This window comes from Scyliorhinus torazame, chromosome 19, assembly GCF_047496885.1.
Source record: "Scyliorhinus torazame isolate Kashiwa2021f chromosome 19, sScyTor2.1, whole genome shotgun sequence".
Taxonomy (NCBI): domain Eukaryota; kingdom Metazoa; phylum Chordata; class Chondrichthyes; order Carcharhiniformes; family Scyliorhinidae; genus Scyliorhinus; species Scyliorhinus torazame.
Genome location: NC_092725.1, coordinates 106,265,931 through 106,283,687, shown reverse-complemented (window position 1 = coordinate 106,283,687; position 17,757 = coordinate 106,265,931). Strand labels below are relative to the sequence as shown.

Here is a 17,757-nt window from a genome sequence, read left to right as displayed (position 1 = left end):
ACACTAAGCTTCATCTGATCCAGATCAATGACACCATAAGGTTAATTAAGCCAAGGTAAATTGATTTTCAAGTCGCTGAAGCAAAATTGAAGTCATTATTAGGACTCGAAACGTTTGCCAGATCTGAGTTTTTCCAGCATTTACCGTTTGTATTTCAGATTTCCAGCATCTGCAGCATTTTGCTTTTAAATTGATTTTTTGATGAAGGAAGCCATATCGACAGATTTGAGATATATTTGCGGGGGGGGGGGGGGGGGGGGGGTGAAAGGTTATTGTGAGTAGGCAAGAATGTAGGGTTTGTTATGGGTCCGGGTTTACAGAACCCCAAAGTGTTTCATGGAGTTCAACCGACCCACAACTTTTAATAGATTGTGGTGTGGGAAGCACACGGCGTACTCTCCAGGTGTGATACAGCAGAAATGGACAAGTGTTTTTCAAACAAAAATATGTTTATTCTATGAACTCAAGTTAACCTTTTTAAAACAAACATTGAATATCTAACACCCATTACTTCAAAGATAACCCAAAAGACTACAACACTAAATAATCCTTCAAACTGTTCCTCTAAACATCCAAAAGACGTCAAACCTTCAAAAATAGGAGCACATTAGGTTACATTCAATATATTTATAGTGATTGCAGAAATCAACAGACCAGCTGTGTTTCTTCATGCAACTCACAGCAAAACACACAGACAAACCCAGCTGCGTTCTCAAACTGAAACTCAAAAAGCAGAAGTGAGCTCAGCTCCCCCCACCCTCTGACATCATTTCAGTAATTTGATCAGCTCCATTTCTCAAAGGTATATTGCTTAAACATCCATTTCTTAAAGGTACTCTCACATGACAGGTTGAGGTTATAATCAGCCATGATCTTATTGAATGGTGGAGTAGGCTCAAGGGGCCTAATTCGTATGTTAGCATGTAGGTGACGAAGGGTTTGATTCTGTTGCTAAATTCACAGTCCAGTCGTGTAAAACAGAGCTATTCTGTGCTCTATGCTGAGTTAACATGGTATCACCTGAGGCTCAAATAGGTTAACTCTGCAGTTATCACAAAAGGGCTAGAAAGAGAGAGAGAGAGGGGGAAGGTTAGGCAGGATTCTTGATCAGTATTGAAAAACCTCAGTTAGAAAATTATTTATTGCGGACCTCAGTGAAAACAGGGTCATGGTCCAGTGAGGTCAGGGGTCCAGGTCCAGTGAGGACTGGGTCCAGGTTTGAGTCCATTGAAGGCAGATCCAAATCTGTTTTAATGATCAGCAGAGTCCTGTATGCTGCAGAGACTTTGCCTGAAGGACAAAGAGGATTTGTGACCAGCCCCGATGTAAGTGCCCTTGAGCATCATTCAGAGTTTACAGAAGAGAGTGAAGAGTGGATGAACAGCTGCAAAGTGCTTAATTTGCCTGGGCACTTAAAGCTTTTATTGATTGAACGATATTATTGGAGCCTGATAATGAGATTTTGCTTCCCTTGTTAGGTGTGCCAGATTAGCGCTCAGCAACCCGTGCAGGCCGAGTTAATGCTCAGATATCAACAGTTGCAGTCCAGACTGACTACACTGAAGATCGAAAATGAAGAGGTGGGTTCTTGCGATACGCTGAGGTACATATCGAGAGAACTTTCCACATGTTGTTTTATTATCTCGGTGTCTTTTAATAAACTTAACCCAACAGTCGAGTGCTGAAATTCCCTGTAGAATATCTGTTCATCTGGAAAAATCCGCTTCTTCAAATTTAGGATAATAGTCAGAACTCTTCCAGCATGTTTTTGCAATCTCAACTTAACCGAAGACATCTGGGGAGATGGCTCAAGTTTTGTTCTGAGCGGGGCTCTGATTTCCTGCTAGTTGCCGCTAATTGTAGCAAATGAAGTAGACTCGAATGTGAAACATCTGAAAATGAGCAAACAATGGGCAAGATATTGTGCAGTTAAATTGCATGGAGTCTAAATGGGTTAGATCTGGTTGGAATTCCGTTCATTTGGGCCTCAATTGCCCAGATGATTTCTGTTAAAGTCACGGCAGCTCCAAATTGTTGGAACAGTCTGCCTTCAAACTTTTTCTGACCTTTAATTTTTATCTTCCTGATGGTAGTCTGACAATTTTTTCCTGCTGTTTTTTTCGAATTGCCATGCTCTGAAAAGGCTCTCTCTCTCTCTCTTCCCCTTTCTCTCTCTCTCCTCTCTCTCTCTCTCGCTCTCTTACTTCCCCACCCCCCATCCGCCTCTCCTCTGTGCAGCCACACTCCAGTCACTACCCAATTCCTTTGATATAAATAAACGCCACGGAACATTTTCAGCATTGAGAGAGATTATGACATAAATCTGTCATGTTGCTTGGAATCTGCATAGTGCTGCGGTTGGCTCAGTTTGCTGTGCCTCGCCTTCGGAGTAGAAAGTTATAGATTCAAGCTCACCCCACACCTCCAGGGACTTGCTTTCAGCTCTTAATAGCAACACACCCTTAATAGTTTTCCCTGCTGTTTGGAGGAATATCCTTTGGGCGATGAACACAGTTCTTTGCCCAGCTGTGCTGGTGGACAAGCAAAAACGTACATAAATCTCAAAGATTGGGAGATGGATTTTAAAAATCCCCTCCCCAAACTTATGGACTCTCTGAAGACTCAAATACAAGTCCGATTTTTTGATGGAGTGTCCTCGTCCAATGGGGCATCTACCAAACCTTTGGGACATTCTAATTCCTTACCTGTCTCTAAGGTTGCCAGGAATGAACAAATCATGTGAAGCCAGGAGCGGTATTTTCCATGTCTCTCCCATCGGCGGGATCTTCGGTCCCGCCAATGTCAACAGACATTTGACTGGCTCGCCGCATCTGCCGTGGGGGAACCGGCCATGACGGTGCAGGAAAATCCCGGCCAAGGTGTCAGCTGGTATCACACTTGCCTCTGCGGACAGATTCACAGAGCTTTGAGGACACGGTCGAAATGGACACCTGTTTTGAGGGAGTGCTGCATTGTCAGAAGTGCTGTCCTTTAGCGGGGACACTAAAGCCGTAGACCCCTGTTCCAATTAATGTTAAATTTCCCATGACACTATTCAGAAAGGAACAGAAACTTTTTGTGGTGTCCCAATCAACCAGCATCATTAAGAAAATATATCGACCATTTATTTAATTGATGTTTGTGAAACTTTGCAGTGCACCAAATGCCAGTCTGTGTTTGCCTATAATCAGTCATTGCACTTTGCTTCCCTAGATAATATTGGGGTGGATTCTCCATTTCCCGAGATCATAGATTATCATAGAATTTACAGTGCAGAAGGAGGCCATTCAGCCCATCGAGTCTGCACCGGCTCTTGGAAAGAGCACCCTACCCAAGGTCAACACCTCCACCCTATCCCCATAACCCAGTAACCCCACCCAACACTAAGGGTGGGTATTGGGTATTGAGATGGGTATTGGGATTCCCCACCAGCAGCCTCAGCACACTACCTGCCCCGTGCCACTGGGAGGATGCAAATCAGTGATCTGCATCCATTTCCATTTGACTAACAGGCTGGAAGCCCAAGCCTCCACCCCCTCGTTGTGCACTGACCCCCATAGTGGGAAATCCACTGGGCGGACGTTGCTGTACGTTTCCTCAAGCGTGGCCCTGATTCACGGGACTCCGAGGTGGTCAAAGGGGTCACTGCATCACTGAGGTGCTTCCCAAAGTCCATTGAAAGGGCCCCTCACCCCCACAACGCAGATCCTGCCCCCTTCCCTGCCAACAAGTAGGGGCATCACATCCTCTTTTCCCCACCCCCCCCAACCACAGAAATAACGGGTCACCCTTCTGCAGCATGCATGCATGATTATCATAGAATTTACAGTGCAGAAGGAGTCCATTCGGCCCATAGAGTCTGCACCGGCTCTTGGAAAGAGCACCCTACCCAAGGTCAACACCTCCACTCTATCCCCATAACCCAGTAACCCCACCCAAGGGCGATTTTGGACACTAAGGGCAATTTATCATGGCCAATCCACTTAACCTGCAGATCTTTGGACTGTGGGTGGAAACTGGAGCACCCGGAGGAAACCCACGCACACACTGGGAGGATGTGCAGACTCCGCACAGACAGTGACCCAAGCAGGAATCGACCCTGGGACCCTGGAGCTGTGAAGCAATTGTGCTATCCACAATGCTACCGTGCTGAATGAGGATGGCCTGACCCCCATTTTCCCCTGCCCCCCCGAAACACAGACCCCCCCCCCTCCCAATCAGTCACCCCTGCCTGAAAGTTGAAGAACAGTCCAGACAATAGTGAAAAATTACTGCATTGTCACTTACCCATACCCTAACATCAGCTGCCTCAGACAAATGTATTATTAACCCAGAGACAGGTACTTTGTGGATTGTTTATCCATCTTTCCCTTCATGCTTGAATGCATCTCAAGAACTCTGCTTTAATGCTAAGCACAATGTTTATCAACACTTGCTACAATTGACAGCTCTTCACCACGTCAAAAGCAGCTAAGTGCTTTCTGCTATGGAAAAGAGGAAGTGAAAGCACTTAGCTGCTGTTTTTTTTTTTAATTAAGGGGCAATTTAGCATGGCCAATCCACCTATCATGCACATCTTTGGGTTGTCTGGGTGAGCCCCACGCAGACATGGAGAGAATGTGCAAACTCCAAACAGACCGGGACCAGGATCGAACCCAGGTCCTCAGCGCCACAATGCAGCAGTGCTAACTACTGCCCCACCAGCACTTAGCTGCTTTTGACGCGGTGAGGAACTGTTAATCATAACGAGACTTTATGAACATTGTGCTTGCCAGCAAAGCAGGGTATTAAGAGTGAAGGGAAAGATAGATAAAGAATCCACCAAGCACTTGTCTCTGGAATAATAAAACTGTCAATCACCGGCTAATGCAATGTATTGCTATGTGAAAATGAATGGAAGATTTGCATTTCAACGGTTGTAAAGGGATTTGAAGCCTTTGAAGTGTACAGGGCTTTCGAGGAAGCTGCTGCTGCCTCCACCACCCTTTCGTCAGTGCATTCCAGATCCTAACAACTCACTGTTTTAAAAAAAAACGTTTTCCTGATGGCTGACCCCTTTGCCTCTTTCGAGAATCCCTGTGCTGTCTGGTTCGCGACCCTTCCACCAGTGAACACAGTCTCTTATCTTCTCAGCTTGGACCATTCATGATTTTGAACACCTCCATCAAAGCTTCTCGCAACCTGCTCTTCCCCGATGAGAACAAATCAAATTCTCCTGTCTATTCCCGTAACTGGAATATGTCATCCCTAGAATCGTTCTCGTAAATCTTCACTGCACTCCTCTCTAAAACCTGCATATCCTTCCGAAAGTGTGGCACACAGAATTCATTTCTATTGCTTAGAACAGGTGGTTTAGAATACATCTATGTTGTCTTGTGTGGGTGATGCACCAGTGTTGGCAATTATGTATTCAACAGCCTTTCACAAATTACTGTTGGTGTAAGAGCTTGCCTTCCCATGTTCTTGTAGCAAGCTGCGCCACTCCCTCTCCTTCACCTTTTGATGTTACCGTCTCCAGCGAAACCGGCCTCTTATCTCAATCCTTCTCCTCTGTCTTCCCCCCACCTCTTCTCTCTTCCTACCCCCCCACCCCTTCTCTCTTCCTCCCCCCCCACCCCTTCTCTCTTCCTCCCCCCACCCCTTCTCTCTTCCCCCCCCCCACTCCTTCTCTCTTCCCCCCCCCACCTCTTCTCTCTTCCCCCCCCACCCCTTCTCTCTTCCCCCTCTCCCTCTTCTCCCCCTCCCTCTTCTCCCCCTCCCTCTTCTCCCCCCCCCCCTTCTCCCCCACCCCCCATAGCCTCCACTATCGTCCCCTCAAGTCCAAGGGCTGTAAACATGAAGTGGCTTCTCCTCGGACATTGCCCTCATCGGAATCTCTTGTCCTCATGCATCTGCGAAGCAGTTGAGGACATTCTTCTACTTTAAGTATGTTGCATAATTGAAAATTGCGCCCTTGTCCTTAAAGATCACACAAACTAATTGGTTATATTACATAAGAATAGGAGCAGGAGAGGTTCCTCGAGCCAGTTCTGCCACTTGATAAGATCATGACTGACCTTCTACCTCAGCCCCATCCTATTCTCATATCCTTTGTTCACTCTCATGCCCAAAATTTATTAACGTTCTTAAATACTCTCAACATCTGAGCACCTATAACCATCTGTGGTAGAGAATTCCAAAAACCCTTTCAATTAAGAAATTTTTCCTTATCCCAGTTCGAAACAACCAACCCCTTATCCGGTGACTGTGTGTGTCTCCTCTTCTCTCTCTCTCTCTCTCTCTCGCTCTCTCTTTCCTCCTCCTCCTCCTCCTCCTCCTCCTCCTCCTCCTCCTCCTCCTCCTCCTCCTCCTCTCTCCCCCCCCCCCCCCCCCCCAAGCCTCTCCAGCCAGCTGGAAACTACTTCTTGCCATTCATCCTGTCGTGGTCTCTGACGACAGTGAATGCACTTCAAAAATAATTAATTGGCTGTCAAGCGCTTTGGGAGGTCTGAGATTGTGAAAGGTGACCCACAAAACTGCAAGTTCTTTCAAATTCTCTTTAGGTTAAAAAGACGATGGAAGCAACTCTGCAGACAATACAAGACATGGTAACCATTGAGGATTACGACGTCTCGGAGTGTTTCCAGCACAGCCGCTCAACAGAGTCCGTCAAATCCACTGTGTCGGAGACCTACTTGAGCAAACCGAGCATCGCTAAGAGGCGAGCCAATCAGCAGGAGACCGAACAGTTCTATTTCATGGTGCGTATTCTGCCAATCATGCTGCAGGAAACGATCAGAATGTCGGCCTCTCCTATCAGTTTGTATAACATTCACAGACTCTTGTTCTCAACAGAAATTTAAAGAATACCTTGAGGGCAGCAACCTCATCATGAAGCTTCAAGCAAAGCACGACTTGTTACACCGGACTCTGGGGGAAGGTAAATCACTTCTGACGTTACCTACTGATCTATCTTGCTGTTTCTCAAGCCTCCTTTATGCTGGTTGAGTGCCGTCAACTGTAAATGCCTGGGTCGCCCGCATCCATCAGCAGCCTCGACACGTCATGATCCAACTTTGGTTTTCTGAACCAGTCTCCCCAAAATTGCTCCAAAGTTGCATCTTTAAGATGATATACAAGAGCAGGAGGGGGGCCATCCAACCCCTAGAGGTTGTTCGGTCATTTTAATTAGATGGTTAAAAATGTATTCTTGGGACACAGGCGCAGGTGACTAGGCCGGCATTTGTTGCATATCCTTAATTGTCCTTGGATTTAGTGGGTTTGCTCAGCTGTTTCAGAGGACAGTTTAAGAGCCAGCCACATTCCTGTAGGCCAGACCAGGTAATGATGACAGATTTCTTTGCCAAAGGGATAACCAATTGGGCTGTTATGACAATTGACAATGGTTTCCTGATCATCAATAGACTTTAAATTGCAGATTTTAAAAAGTGAATTCAAATTCCATCGTCTGCGTACCTGGGTCCCCGGAGCATTACCCTGGGTCCCCGGAGCATTACCCTGGGTCCCTGGAGCATTACCCTGGGTATCTGGGTCCCTGGAGCATTACCCTGGGTATCTGGGTCCCCGGAGCATTACCCTGGGTCCCCGGAGCATTACCCTGGGTCCCCGGAGCATTACCCTGGGTCCCCGGAGCATTACCCTGGGTGTCTGGGTCCCTGGAGCATTACCCTGGGTGTCTGGGTCCCTGGAGCATTACCCTGGGTCCCCGGAGCATTACGTGTCCTTGATATGCATGTCCCTGTCAGGCAGGGAAGAGATGATTGAGTGAGGGAACCATGGTTGACAAGAGAGGTTGAATGTCTTGTTAAGAGGAAAAAGGAGACTTATGTAAGGCTGAGGAAACAAGCTACAGACAGGGCATTGGAGGGATACAAGATAGCCAGGAGGGAACTGAAGAAAGGGATTAGGAGAGCTAAGAGAGGGCATGAACAATCTTTGGCGGGTAGGATCAAGGAAAACCCCAAGGCCTTTTACACAAATGTGAGAAATATGAGACTGACTAGAGCGAGGGTAGGTCCGATCAAGGACAGTAGCGGGAGATTGTGTATTGAGTCTGAAGAGATAGGAGAGGTCTTGAACGAGTACTTTTCTTCTGTATTTACAAATGAGAGGGGCGATATTGTTGGAGAGGACAGTGTGAAACAGACTGGTAAGCTCGAGGAAATACTTGTTAGGAAGGAAGATGTGTTGGGCATTTTGAGAAACTTGAGGATAGACAAGTCCCCCGGGCCTGACGGGATATATCCAAGGATTCTATGGGAAGCAAGAGATGAAATTGCAGAGCCGTTGGCAATGATCTTTTCATCCTCATTGTCAACAGGGGTGGTACCAGGGAATTGGAGAGTGGCGAATGTCGTGCCCCTGTTCAAAAAAGGGACTAGGGAGAACCCTGGGAATTACAGGCTAGTTAGTCTTACTTCGGTGGTAGGCAAAGTCATGGATAGGGTACTGAAGGATAGGATTTCTGAGCATCTGGAAAGACACTGCTTGATTAGGGATAGTCAGCATGGATTTGTGAGGGGTAGGTCTTGCCTTACAAGTCTTATTGAATTCTTTGAGAAGGTGACCAAGCATGTGGATGACGGTAAAGCAGTGGATATAGTGTACATGGATTTTAGTAAGGAATTTTATAAGGTTCCCCATGGTAGGCTTCTGCAGAAAGTAAGGAGGCATGGGATAGTGGGAAATTTGGCCAGTTGGATAACGAACTGGCTAACCGATAGAAGTCAGAGAGTGGTGGTGGATGGCAAATATTCAGCCTGGATCCCAGTTACCAGTGGCGTACCGCAGGGATCAGTTCTGGGTCCTCTGCTGTTTGTGATTTTCATTAATGACTTGGATGAGGGAGTTGAAGGGTGGGTCAGTAAATTTGCAGACGATACGAAGATTGGTGGAGTTGTGGATAGTGAGGAGGGCTGTTGTCGGCTGCAAAGAGACAGCACGATAGCATTGTGGTTAGCACAATTGCTTCACAGCTCCAGGGTCCCAGGTTCGATTCCCGGCTTGGGTCACTGTCTGTGCGGAGTCTGCACATCCTCCCCGTGTTTGCGTGGGTTTCCTCCGGGTGCTCCGGTTTCCTCCCACAGTCCAAAGATGTGCAGGTTAGGTGGATTGGCCATGCTAAATTGCCCTTATTGTCCAAAATTGCCCTTGGTGTTGGGTGAGGTTGTGGGGATAGGGTGGTGGTGTGGACCTTGGGTGGGGTGCTCTTTCCAAGAGCCGGTGCAGACTCGATCTATGATCTATGACATAGATAGGATGCAGAGCTGGGCTGAGAAGTGGCAGATGGAGTTTAACCCTGAAAAGTGTGAGGTTGTCCATTTTGGAAGGACAAATATGAATACGGAATACAGGGTTAACGGTAGAGTTCTTCGCAATGTGGAGGAGCAAAGAGATCTTGGGGTCTATGTTCATACATCTTTGAAAGTTGCCACTCAAGTGGATAGAGCTGTGAAGAAGGCCTATGGTGTGCGAGCGTCCATTAACAGAGGGATTGAATTTAAGAGCCGTGAGGTAATGATGCAGCTGTACAAAACTTTGGTAAGGCCACATTTGGAGTACTGTGTACAGTTCTGGTCACCTCATTTTAGGAAGGATGTGGCAGCTTTGGAAAAGGTGCAAAGGAGGTTTACCAGGATGTTGCCTGGAATGGAGAGTAGGTCTTAGAGGAAAGGTTGAGGGTGCTAGGCCTTTTCTCATTAGAACGGAGAAGGATGAGGGGCGACTTGATAGAGGTTTATAAGATGATCAGGGGAATAGATAGAATAGACAGTCAGAGACTTTTTCCCCGGGTGGAACAAACCATTACAAGGGGACATACATTTAAGGTGAATGATGGAAGATATAGGGGGGGATGTCAGAGGTAGGTTCTTTACCCAGAGAGTAGTGGGGGCATGGAATGCACTGCCTATGGAAGTAGTTGAGTCGGAAACATTAGGGACCTTCAAGCAGCTATTGGATAGGTACATGGATTACGGTAATATGATATAGTGTAGATTTATTTGTTCTTAAGGGCAGCCCGGTAGCGTTGTGGATAGCACAATTGCTTCACAGCTCCAGGATCCCAGGTTCGATTCCGGCTTGGGTCACTGTCTGTGCGGTGTCTGCACATCCTCCCCGTGTCTGCGTGGGTTTCCTCCGGGTGCTCCGGTTTCCTCCCACAGTCCAAAGATATGCAGGTTAGGTGGACTGGCCATGCTAAATTGCCCTTAGTGTCCAAAATTGCCCTTAGTGTTGGGTGGAGTTGTTGACTTTGGGTAGGGTGCTCTTTCCAAGAGCCGGTGCAGACTCAATGGGCCGAATGGCCTCCTTCTGCACTGTAAATTCAATGATAATCTATGATTAATCTAGGACAAAGGTTCGGCACAACACCGTGGGCTGAAGGGCCTGTTCTGTGCTGCATTTTTCTATGTTCTATTACCCTGGGTCCCCGCAGCATTACCCTGGGTCCCCGCAGCATTACCCTGGGTCCCCGCAGCATTACCCTGGGTCCCCGCAGCATTACCCTGGGTCCCCGCAGCATTACCTTGGGTCTCTGGGCTGCTAGTCCAATGACAATGCCACTAATCTTTATTATTGTCGCAAGTAGGCTTACATTAACACTGCAATGAAGTTACTGTGAAAATCCCCCAGTCGCCACATTCCGGCGCCTGTTCAGGTACACTGAGGGAGAATTCGGAATGTCCAATTCACCTAACAGCACGTCTTTTGGGACTTGTGGGAGGAAACAAGAGCACCCGGAGGAAACCCACGCAGACACGAGGAGAACATGCAGACTCTGCACAGACAGTGACCCAAGCCGGGAATCGAACCTGGGACCCTGGTACTGTGAAGCAGCAGTGCTAACCACTGTGCTTCTGTGCCTCCCACTTTGTGATATCACGTCTGAATGATCCGACTCTAAATTTGAAGTTCCGACCCCTCATTTGTGAATCCGCACCCTACGAAATTCTTTATGTCAAATCCTTTAATTGTCTTAAACACCTCAATTAGATCAACTCCCCCACCCCTTAGTCTTGCATACTTGAGGGATTACATGTTATGTATTGGAAGCAGGCGCAATCATGTGCCCCCTGAAGCCAATTTAAAAGGAGTTTTGCATTTTTAACAAGTCAACTTACTCTTGTAGCAACACAGCATTTAGGGCAGGACGTTTCGTAAATGTTTTTAACCTGTGGGTTGAAAGCAAATTGTGGTGCTTTAACTCAATGAAACACAGCTAAAAATATATTTGCCAAGTGCTACTTTCTTGGAGTAACATTTTTTCCATTTGATTTGGAAAACGAGTAGACCTCAATTGTTTACTTCATTGTATCACATTCTATTGGTGAAATTGGACATTTAGAAGCAGTGGGAGAGATAATCAGGTTTGGGTGCGATTATAGTATATTGATTGGTCATGATTAAATTGCATTTAACAATATACATGTTTACAGGCACGTCAGATTTCAATCTCTTTTAAATAGAACTTTTTGCACTTGGTTAAAAATATAGCACCTCCACTAACTTTTGATAATTTCTCTGCTTTGCTATGATTTGGTCAAAGTTGTTCTATTACATTAAACTGCATTATGTTTAAGTCAACATCTCAAATCCTGACTTTTGAACATGGTGAACAGGAAGGAAGGACTCAGCCGGTCACACTATCCCCATCGGAGCCTCTTTCCTGAAGTTTCCCAACACAATTCCACAATCAAAATCTGTTTCCTTTTTCCTTTAGGTCAAAAGACTGACTTCATGACCACAAGGTAAGGGAAAGTTCAGTAATTTCTTTGGGGAAAAGTGCAGATGTGTGTGTCCATGAGTTTGTGTCTGTGAGCGCACCTGTCTGTGCCCATGTGTCTATGTATGCGTGTCTATAAGCATGTGTCTCTGCGTGTGTTGCCTGTGTATGCGCCTGTAAGCAGGTATGTCTGTGTATGTGTGTATAATCTGTGAGCGTGTGCCTGTAAGCGCACGTGTCTGTGCATTTGTGTGCCTGTGCATGTGTCCATAAGCGCAAGTGCCTGTGCGTGTGTCTGTGAGTATGCGTGTGCCCATGAGCATGTGTCCGTAACATGCATGTGTCTGTGAGCTTGTCTGTGAGCACTCATTTTGTGTCTGTGAGCGTGTGTCATGTCTGAAAACGTGTATCATGAGTGTATGTGTGTGTTGAGTCTGTGCATGTGTATATGTCTGTGGTCACGTGTCTGCATGTGTGTTTAGCACACGTGTCTGTGTGCCTGAGCACGTGCGTCATTGAACATGTGTGTCTGTGTGCCTGTATCTCTTGTCTGTGTGCTTGCGTCTCAGTAGCAATGTGTGCGTCTGTTGTGCATGTGTACATGTCTGTGCTTGCGTATATGTGTACATGTTACTTAAAATTGTTATAACTGGGCTTTTATCCCCCGCTATACTTCACGCTTGTCATAACTGTGCTGCTCAATTCATGGTATGAAATTACTGAATTTGCAGAAATGCTCAGTTAGTGCTATTGGCAGCAGAGCTTGAAAGACATAGTCTCATGATTTTAGCATTCTGCATTGGCTTGGCAACCCACTGTTTATTTGATTTACAACTTACTGGCAGGGGCTGAAGGCAATCGCTTTGATCTTCCCACTGTTTAATTGAAGGAATTTATGGTTCATCCATGTCAGACAAGAGGTGGTGTTGTTGAAAGAAGTGGTGGTGAAGTAGAGCTGACTATCACCAGCATCCATGAGCAATCCGATGGCTTGGGTGGTGTGGCCAGTATGTGGTTGAGAAATTGGGGAGAGGGGATGGGGCAAGGATTTAGTTCCGTGAGGGACTCCAAAGAAGAGAAGCTATTTCTGGAGATTCTTTCACTACACTGGGTAAGAGTTGAACCAGGCGAGAGTTTTCCCACTCAATGGAGGAAGAGGATGATGTGAATATTGGCCGAGACTCCACTGAAAAGCAGTAATGTTTCTTCATTTGGAATGGCCTTTTAGATATATACCAGCTCACTTAGAGATGGGGTGGCATGGCCTTCGGCAGGTCCAGGAGATCCCGCTGGTGGGATGGGACGGAAAACCCCGTCCCATACTTCTCACTAGATGAGATTTTACTTCTGCACAGAACTCTGGTGGACCTGGACGGCACAGTGGTGCAGTGGTTAGCGCTGCTGCCTCACAGAGCCAATGACCGGGCTTCGATCCTGGCCCTGGGTCACTATCCGTGTGGAGTTTGCACATTGCCCCCTGTCTGCGTGGGTCTTACCCCCACAACCCAAAACAATGTGCAGGGCAGGTGGATTGGCCATGTTAAATTGGCCCTTAATTGGAAAAAATTATTGGGTACTCTAAAATTTTGTTTTAAGGAAACAAAAGAACTCTGGTGGGCAACTTGGAGTTGGCCTTGTTGTCAACGGGATGTGGGATAGTTAAATGCCATTACTAGACTAGACTGACTTAATGGATCGCTTGGTGGATTAGAATGGGCATTCCCTACCGATTACACTCTGGTGCTTTGAAAACAAGTTCATTAATAGATTTGTCCCAATGATCTTGGTGTCCAACTGTATGTTTCCAAATGATTAAAATTTCACCTTCCTGTGGATTGCTGGATACCACATGGTTGCCAACCCGTTTGAATTCTGTGGATGGATTTTAATGATGTGAAATGTTGCTGGTTTACGTTGCTGCCTGTGACGCACTGAATGGACAGGTACTTTAAAGTTGTTTTCAAACTTTGTTCCATCCTCTTCCCAGGCCTCCAAATGTGCCCCCTAAACCTCAGAAAGCCAGGAAATCCAGGCCCCGCTCAGAATATAATGCTAAGTTGTTTAATGGGGATTTGGAAACATTCGTCAAGGTACTGGCATAAGATATAATGGTGGTGGAGCCTTATTTTCTTCATCGGTCTGAACATAATGCTCTGTTCCTCAAGTTAAACCTTTTCTGAGAGCAGACCCAAGCATTTTGCCACTTTTGCAGTTTGGGTGTGAATGTTGCCCATTTAGACCCAGAGGCTTGAGGTACACCATTATGTTCAATTCTCTCGTGGGGCCCTATCTCTGTATCTGTTTGTAATCTGCTTCCTCGAGTCAAGAATTGCATGCTTTTCCAATTGGAGACGTCACAGACATGGATGTATTGGCAGACATAACCGTCGAGTTTGATTAAATTGTAAGCAACTACACTTGCTGCTCTTCAGGATCCCCTTTCGCTCGACAAACGTATACACATGAGATGAAGTTGGACATTATTTCCTGATGTTTCCAACGAGCTTCCAGTCAGTGCAGTGACTGACACCCCTGGTTAAATGCAGATATTGCATAAGCAATGACATCCTTGAACTTGAGGAACCCCTCTATCTTCAAGCCTGCTCTGATTGCCTACTTGTTCCTTAATCTGAATATAATGGTTTGCTCCTCTAAACTGGGCGGGGAGGGGGGGGTTGGTTATTTCTTTAAACCTTCAGAAGATGGCAATGAAATTGTCCCATAAGGAATTCCATTATATTCAAACAGCTGATTAGGGCCCTGGGCTGTACCTTGTGCCTCCACTGTATTTGCTGCTCTCTGTCTCACTGTTTTCTTTTCGTCCTCCACTCTTAACATTGCTTCTAGCAGAGGACGAAGAAACTCTCACGCCAGAAACCAGGTATAGTGCTCTTGTGAAGCACCCGGGCTTCGCATATCTGCCTGGGTTTAAACTGCAGTGAATGAGCAAATTATAACCCAGAATATTTGCATGAGTTCAGTGATGAGATTTGCGGTGTTATTTAAAATGTTACAGGATTGAAGTCTGCCGCTTGTTTTTAAAAGAAGGCTCCAGCCTCTCTGGTCAGGCCCTAATTACGATAAAACGCCATTTCAGGTTGTAGGAATGTCTTGACTGATCTTTTACTCTGGTTGGGGAGGTACTAATTCATTGAGTGAGTTGTGAAGTGAGGACGGTAGGCACTCGCATTCTGCCAGTAGGGATGGGCTGAGGTGACAGTGATATATTGGATGGAAGGTTGTTTAGAGAGCTAAGTGCATCGTACGCAAGAGCTACACCGTGATGTACATGCCAACCCAACTTCTGTATGTCTGCTTTGGGAAGAAGTCTGTTGTTTGATTTATAAATTTAAAAAAAATCTTTACTCATGTCACAAGTGTGGCTTGCACTGTTGCTTCACAGCGCCAGGGTCCCAGGTTCGATTCCCACTTGGGTCACTGTCTGTGCGGAGTTTGCATGCTCTCCCCGTGTCTGCGTGGGTTTCCTCCAGTTTCCTCCCACAAGTCCAGAAAGACGTGCTTGTTCGGTGAATTGGACATTCTGAACTCTCCCTCTGTGTCCCCGAACAGGCACCGGAGTGTGGCGACTCGGGACTTTTCACAGTAACTTCATTGCAGTGTTAATGTAAGCCTACTTGTGACAATAAAGATTATTATTATTAAGTAGCCTTACATTAACACTGCAATGAAGTTACTGTGAAAATCCCCTAGTCGCCACACTGTGGCACCTGTTCAGGTACACTGAGGGAGAATTCACCTGACAGGCATGTCTTTCGGGACTCGTGGGAGGAAACCAGACCACCCGGAGGAAACCCACGCAGACACGGGGAGAAGGTGCGGACTCCACACAGACAGTGACCCAAGCCGGGAATCAAACCCGGGGCCCTGGCGCTGTGAAGCGATGCTGCTAACCACTGCTACCGTGCCAATTTGTGATGTTCCAAATGGTAAATGAATCTGGAACACTTCCTGGAAAGAGGCTCAATAATAACTTTAAAAAGGCAATGGGGTACATTTTGTGAGACATTGCAGAGCAACCAGGGAATGTGGGGGTAAATGAATGGCTCTTCCAAGGAGCAGGGACGGGGCGAAGGGCCCAATGGCCTCTTCCCGTGCTCCATCATTCTGTGAAACTCTTCCAGTAAAATCGGAAACTTGCTGCGCAGAGATTAGGATTAGTTTAGTACAGCTCATGCAGACTGCTTTCCTAAGGCACCTTGCATTAGTGATTTCCTGTCTAGATAAAAGAAGACCATGTTAACTCCATCCCAATCCAATTGAAGTATGAAACCGGACACTTAATATTTTTCTTGATAATAGATTTGTTTTCAGAATGCAGCATTACATATGACTGCTTCCTACTTACTATCCTTACCACCCCACCGTTGGCAATCTCTCTTTATAAGTGCTCTAGGTACTTAATTAAACCTTCACCTGTGCATCTTAATGTAATTTATATGACATTATGGGGTCAAGCGATGAGTTGATAGAGTTCTTCAAAATTAGGAAGAGTTTTGATAGGGTAGAGATAGAAAAAATGCTTCCACTTTACAGGAGCCCAAAATTAATGGATATAAATATAAACTAGTGAAATTTGAGAGAGTCTTCTTTAGTTTGAGTGATTGGAATGTGAAAGACATTATCCCATGGAGTAGTTGAAGTGAGGAGAAAGATGCAGTCAAGGGGAAGTGGAATAAATACACCGGGGATAGCGGATTAGATGTGATCTGCTGATAGAGTTAGATCTGCTGATAGGGTGGAAGGAGGCTTTTGTTCAGGCAATGCTCCCTTTTTTTCAATTCCTTCAGGGCAAAAAATGCAAATTGTTAAAAATGGGGCGTTTTTATCACTTCAAAAGTAAATGCACAAGATGTTCTGCCATATTCCACTGCCTGTTTCAGAAGCTTGAGGGAAAGATTCTGCACAACTAGTATTTGAACAAAAGCAAACATACTGCAAATCTGGACTAGAAACAGAAAACTTTGGAAAACCATTGTGCCGGTCAGGCAGCCTCTGTGGAGAGGGGAGGAGAGTTGACATTTGCGGTGGATGACGCTTCGTCAGATGCATTCGACAAAGTTGGGGGTGACCGTTCATTATCAAGCGAAGCTGAAAGGAATTGAAAATTGTCCCCAATCTCAGGACTCTTGCAAACATTCGACCTTTACAAAGCTTAATTTTCCTACTTGCGTTGCTTCTCTTATTAACGAGACGTCTAACCCAAGTTTATCAGCAAGTTAAGTCAAATAAAAGGAATGTCCGGTATCTCACGCTTTTTCTGACTGCAACTATTTGAAATGCACCTTTTCCAGAAGCCTTGTTCTGCAAAGTCCATTGAGTAAAATGTCATCAAGAGGTCTGATGAGACGCGACGTTTTTTTTCTTCCAATTGTCATTCAGATATTTATTTTCCTTTTGTCTCGTGCGCCTGCCGTGTGAATGAGCAGTTGTGTGAGCTGTTTTGCTGTGTAGCCCTGAGCTAGCCATGGAGCCCTGAGCTAGCCGTGGAGCAGGTGAGTCTAGGACGGTACTTGGGCATGCTAGTGTACCTCTGTAACCCCTCTTTCTAAACAAATAATGAAGAGTGATCCATTCCTGATCAAAGATGTGCCAGGCAGGCAAGAGTGTGCCAACACCGTGCCCTGGTGATGCCCGTTCAAGTGGGTATCATGGCATTTGGTTCAGAAAATCAAACCATTTGCTACTCAAATGTCGAGGATACATTGCCTCATTCCGTTACCAAATCAAGTGGGAATTGTGCATTTCTATAGTCAGGAGGTGCAATAATCATAGACATTGCCCGTCCAATGACTTGAACCTGCCTGAGATACCGGAAGGCAATATAATCCAGCCTAATTTTAATGATATATTGTGAGGAGACACTTTTTGTATTGTGTTCTCATCAGACCTTGTCTCTACAGAGAATTACAAGCTCCTTAAAATTTCCTTCTCCAGGACTCTGGACAAGCCATTCCTCTGATTGTGGAGAGTTGTGTTCGATTTATCAATCTATATGGTATGTTATTGTTCAGTTC

The 17,757-nt window shown here is 45.9% G+C and overlaps 1 protein-coding gene across 6 annotated transcripts in view; it reads left to right on the top strand.

Moving 5' to 3' along the window:
- LOC140396409 (SLIT-ROBO Rho GTPase-activating protein 1) overlaps nt 1-17,757 on the top strand; it is a 312,310-nt gene that overhangs the window by 229,557 nt on the left and 64,996 nt on the right. For 4 of the 6 annotated variants that reach the window (XM_072485013.1, XM_072485009.1, XM_072485010.1 and 1 more), the window contains exons 8-13: nt 1,479-1,580; nt 6,543-6,740; nt 6,835-6,919; nt 11,720-11,747; nt 13,710-13,812; nt 17,678-17,738. In XM_072485013.1, coding sequence (XP_072341114.1) covers nt 1,479-1,580; nt 6,543-6,740; nt 6,835-6,919; nt 11,720-11,747; nt 13,710-13,812; nt 17,678-17,738 — 577 coding nt within the window. Of the gene's footprint in view, nt 1-1,478; nt 1,581-6,542; nt 6,741-6,834; nt 6,920-11,719; nt 11,748-13,709; nt 13,813-14,569; nt 14,604-17,677; nt 17,739-17,757 lie in introns of all 6 variants that reach the window. The other 2 variants (XM_072485012.1, XM_072485011.1) reach the window with 2 other exon arrangements.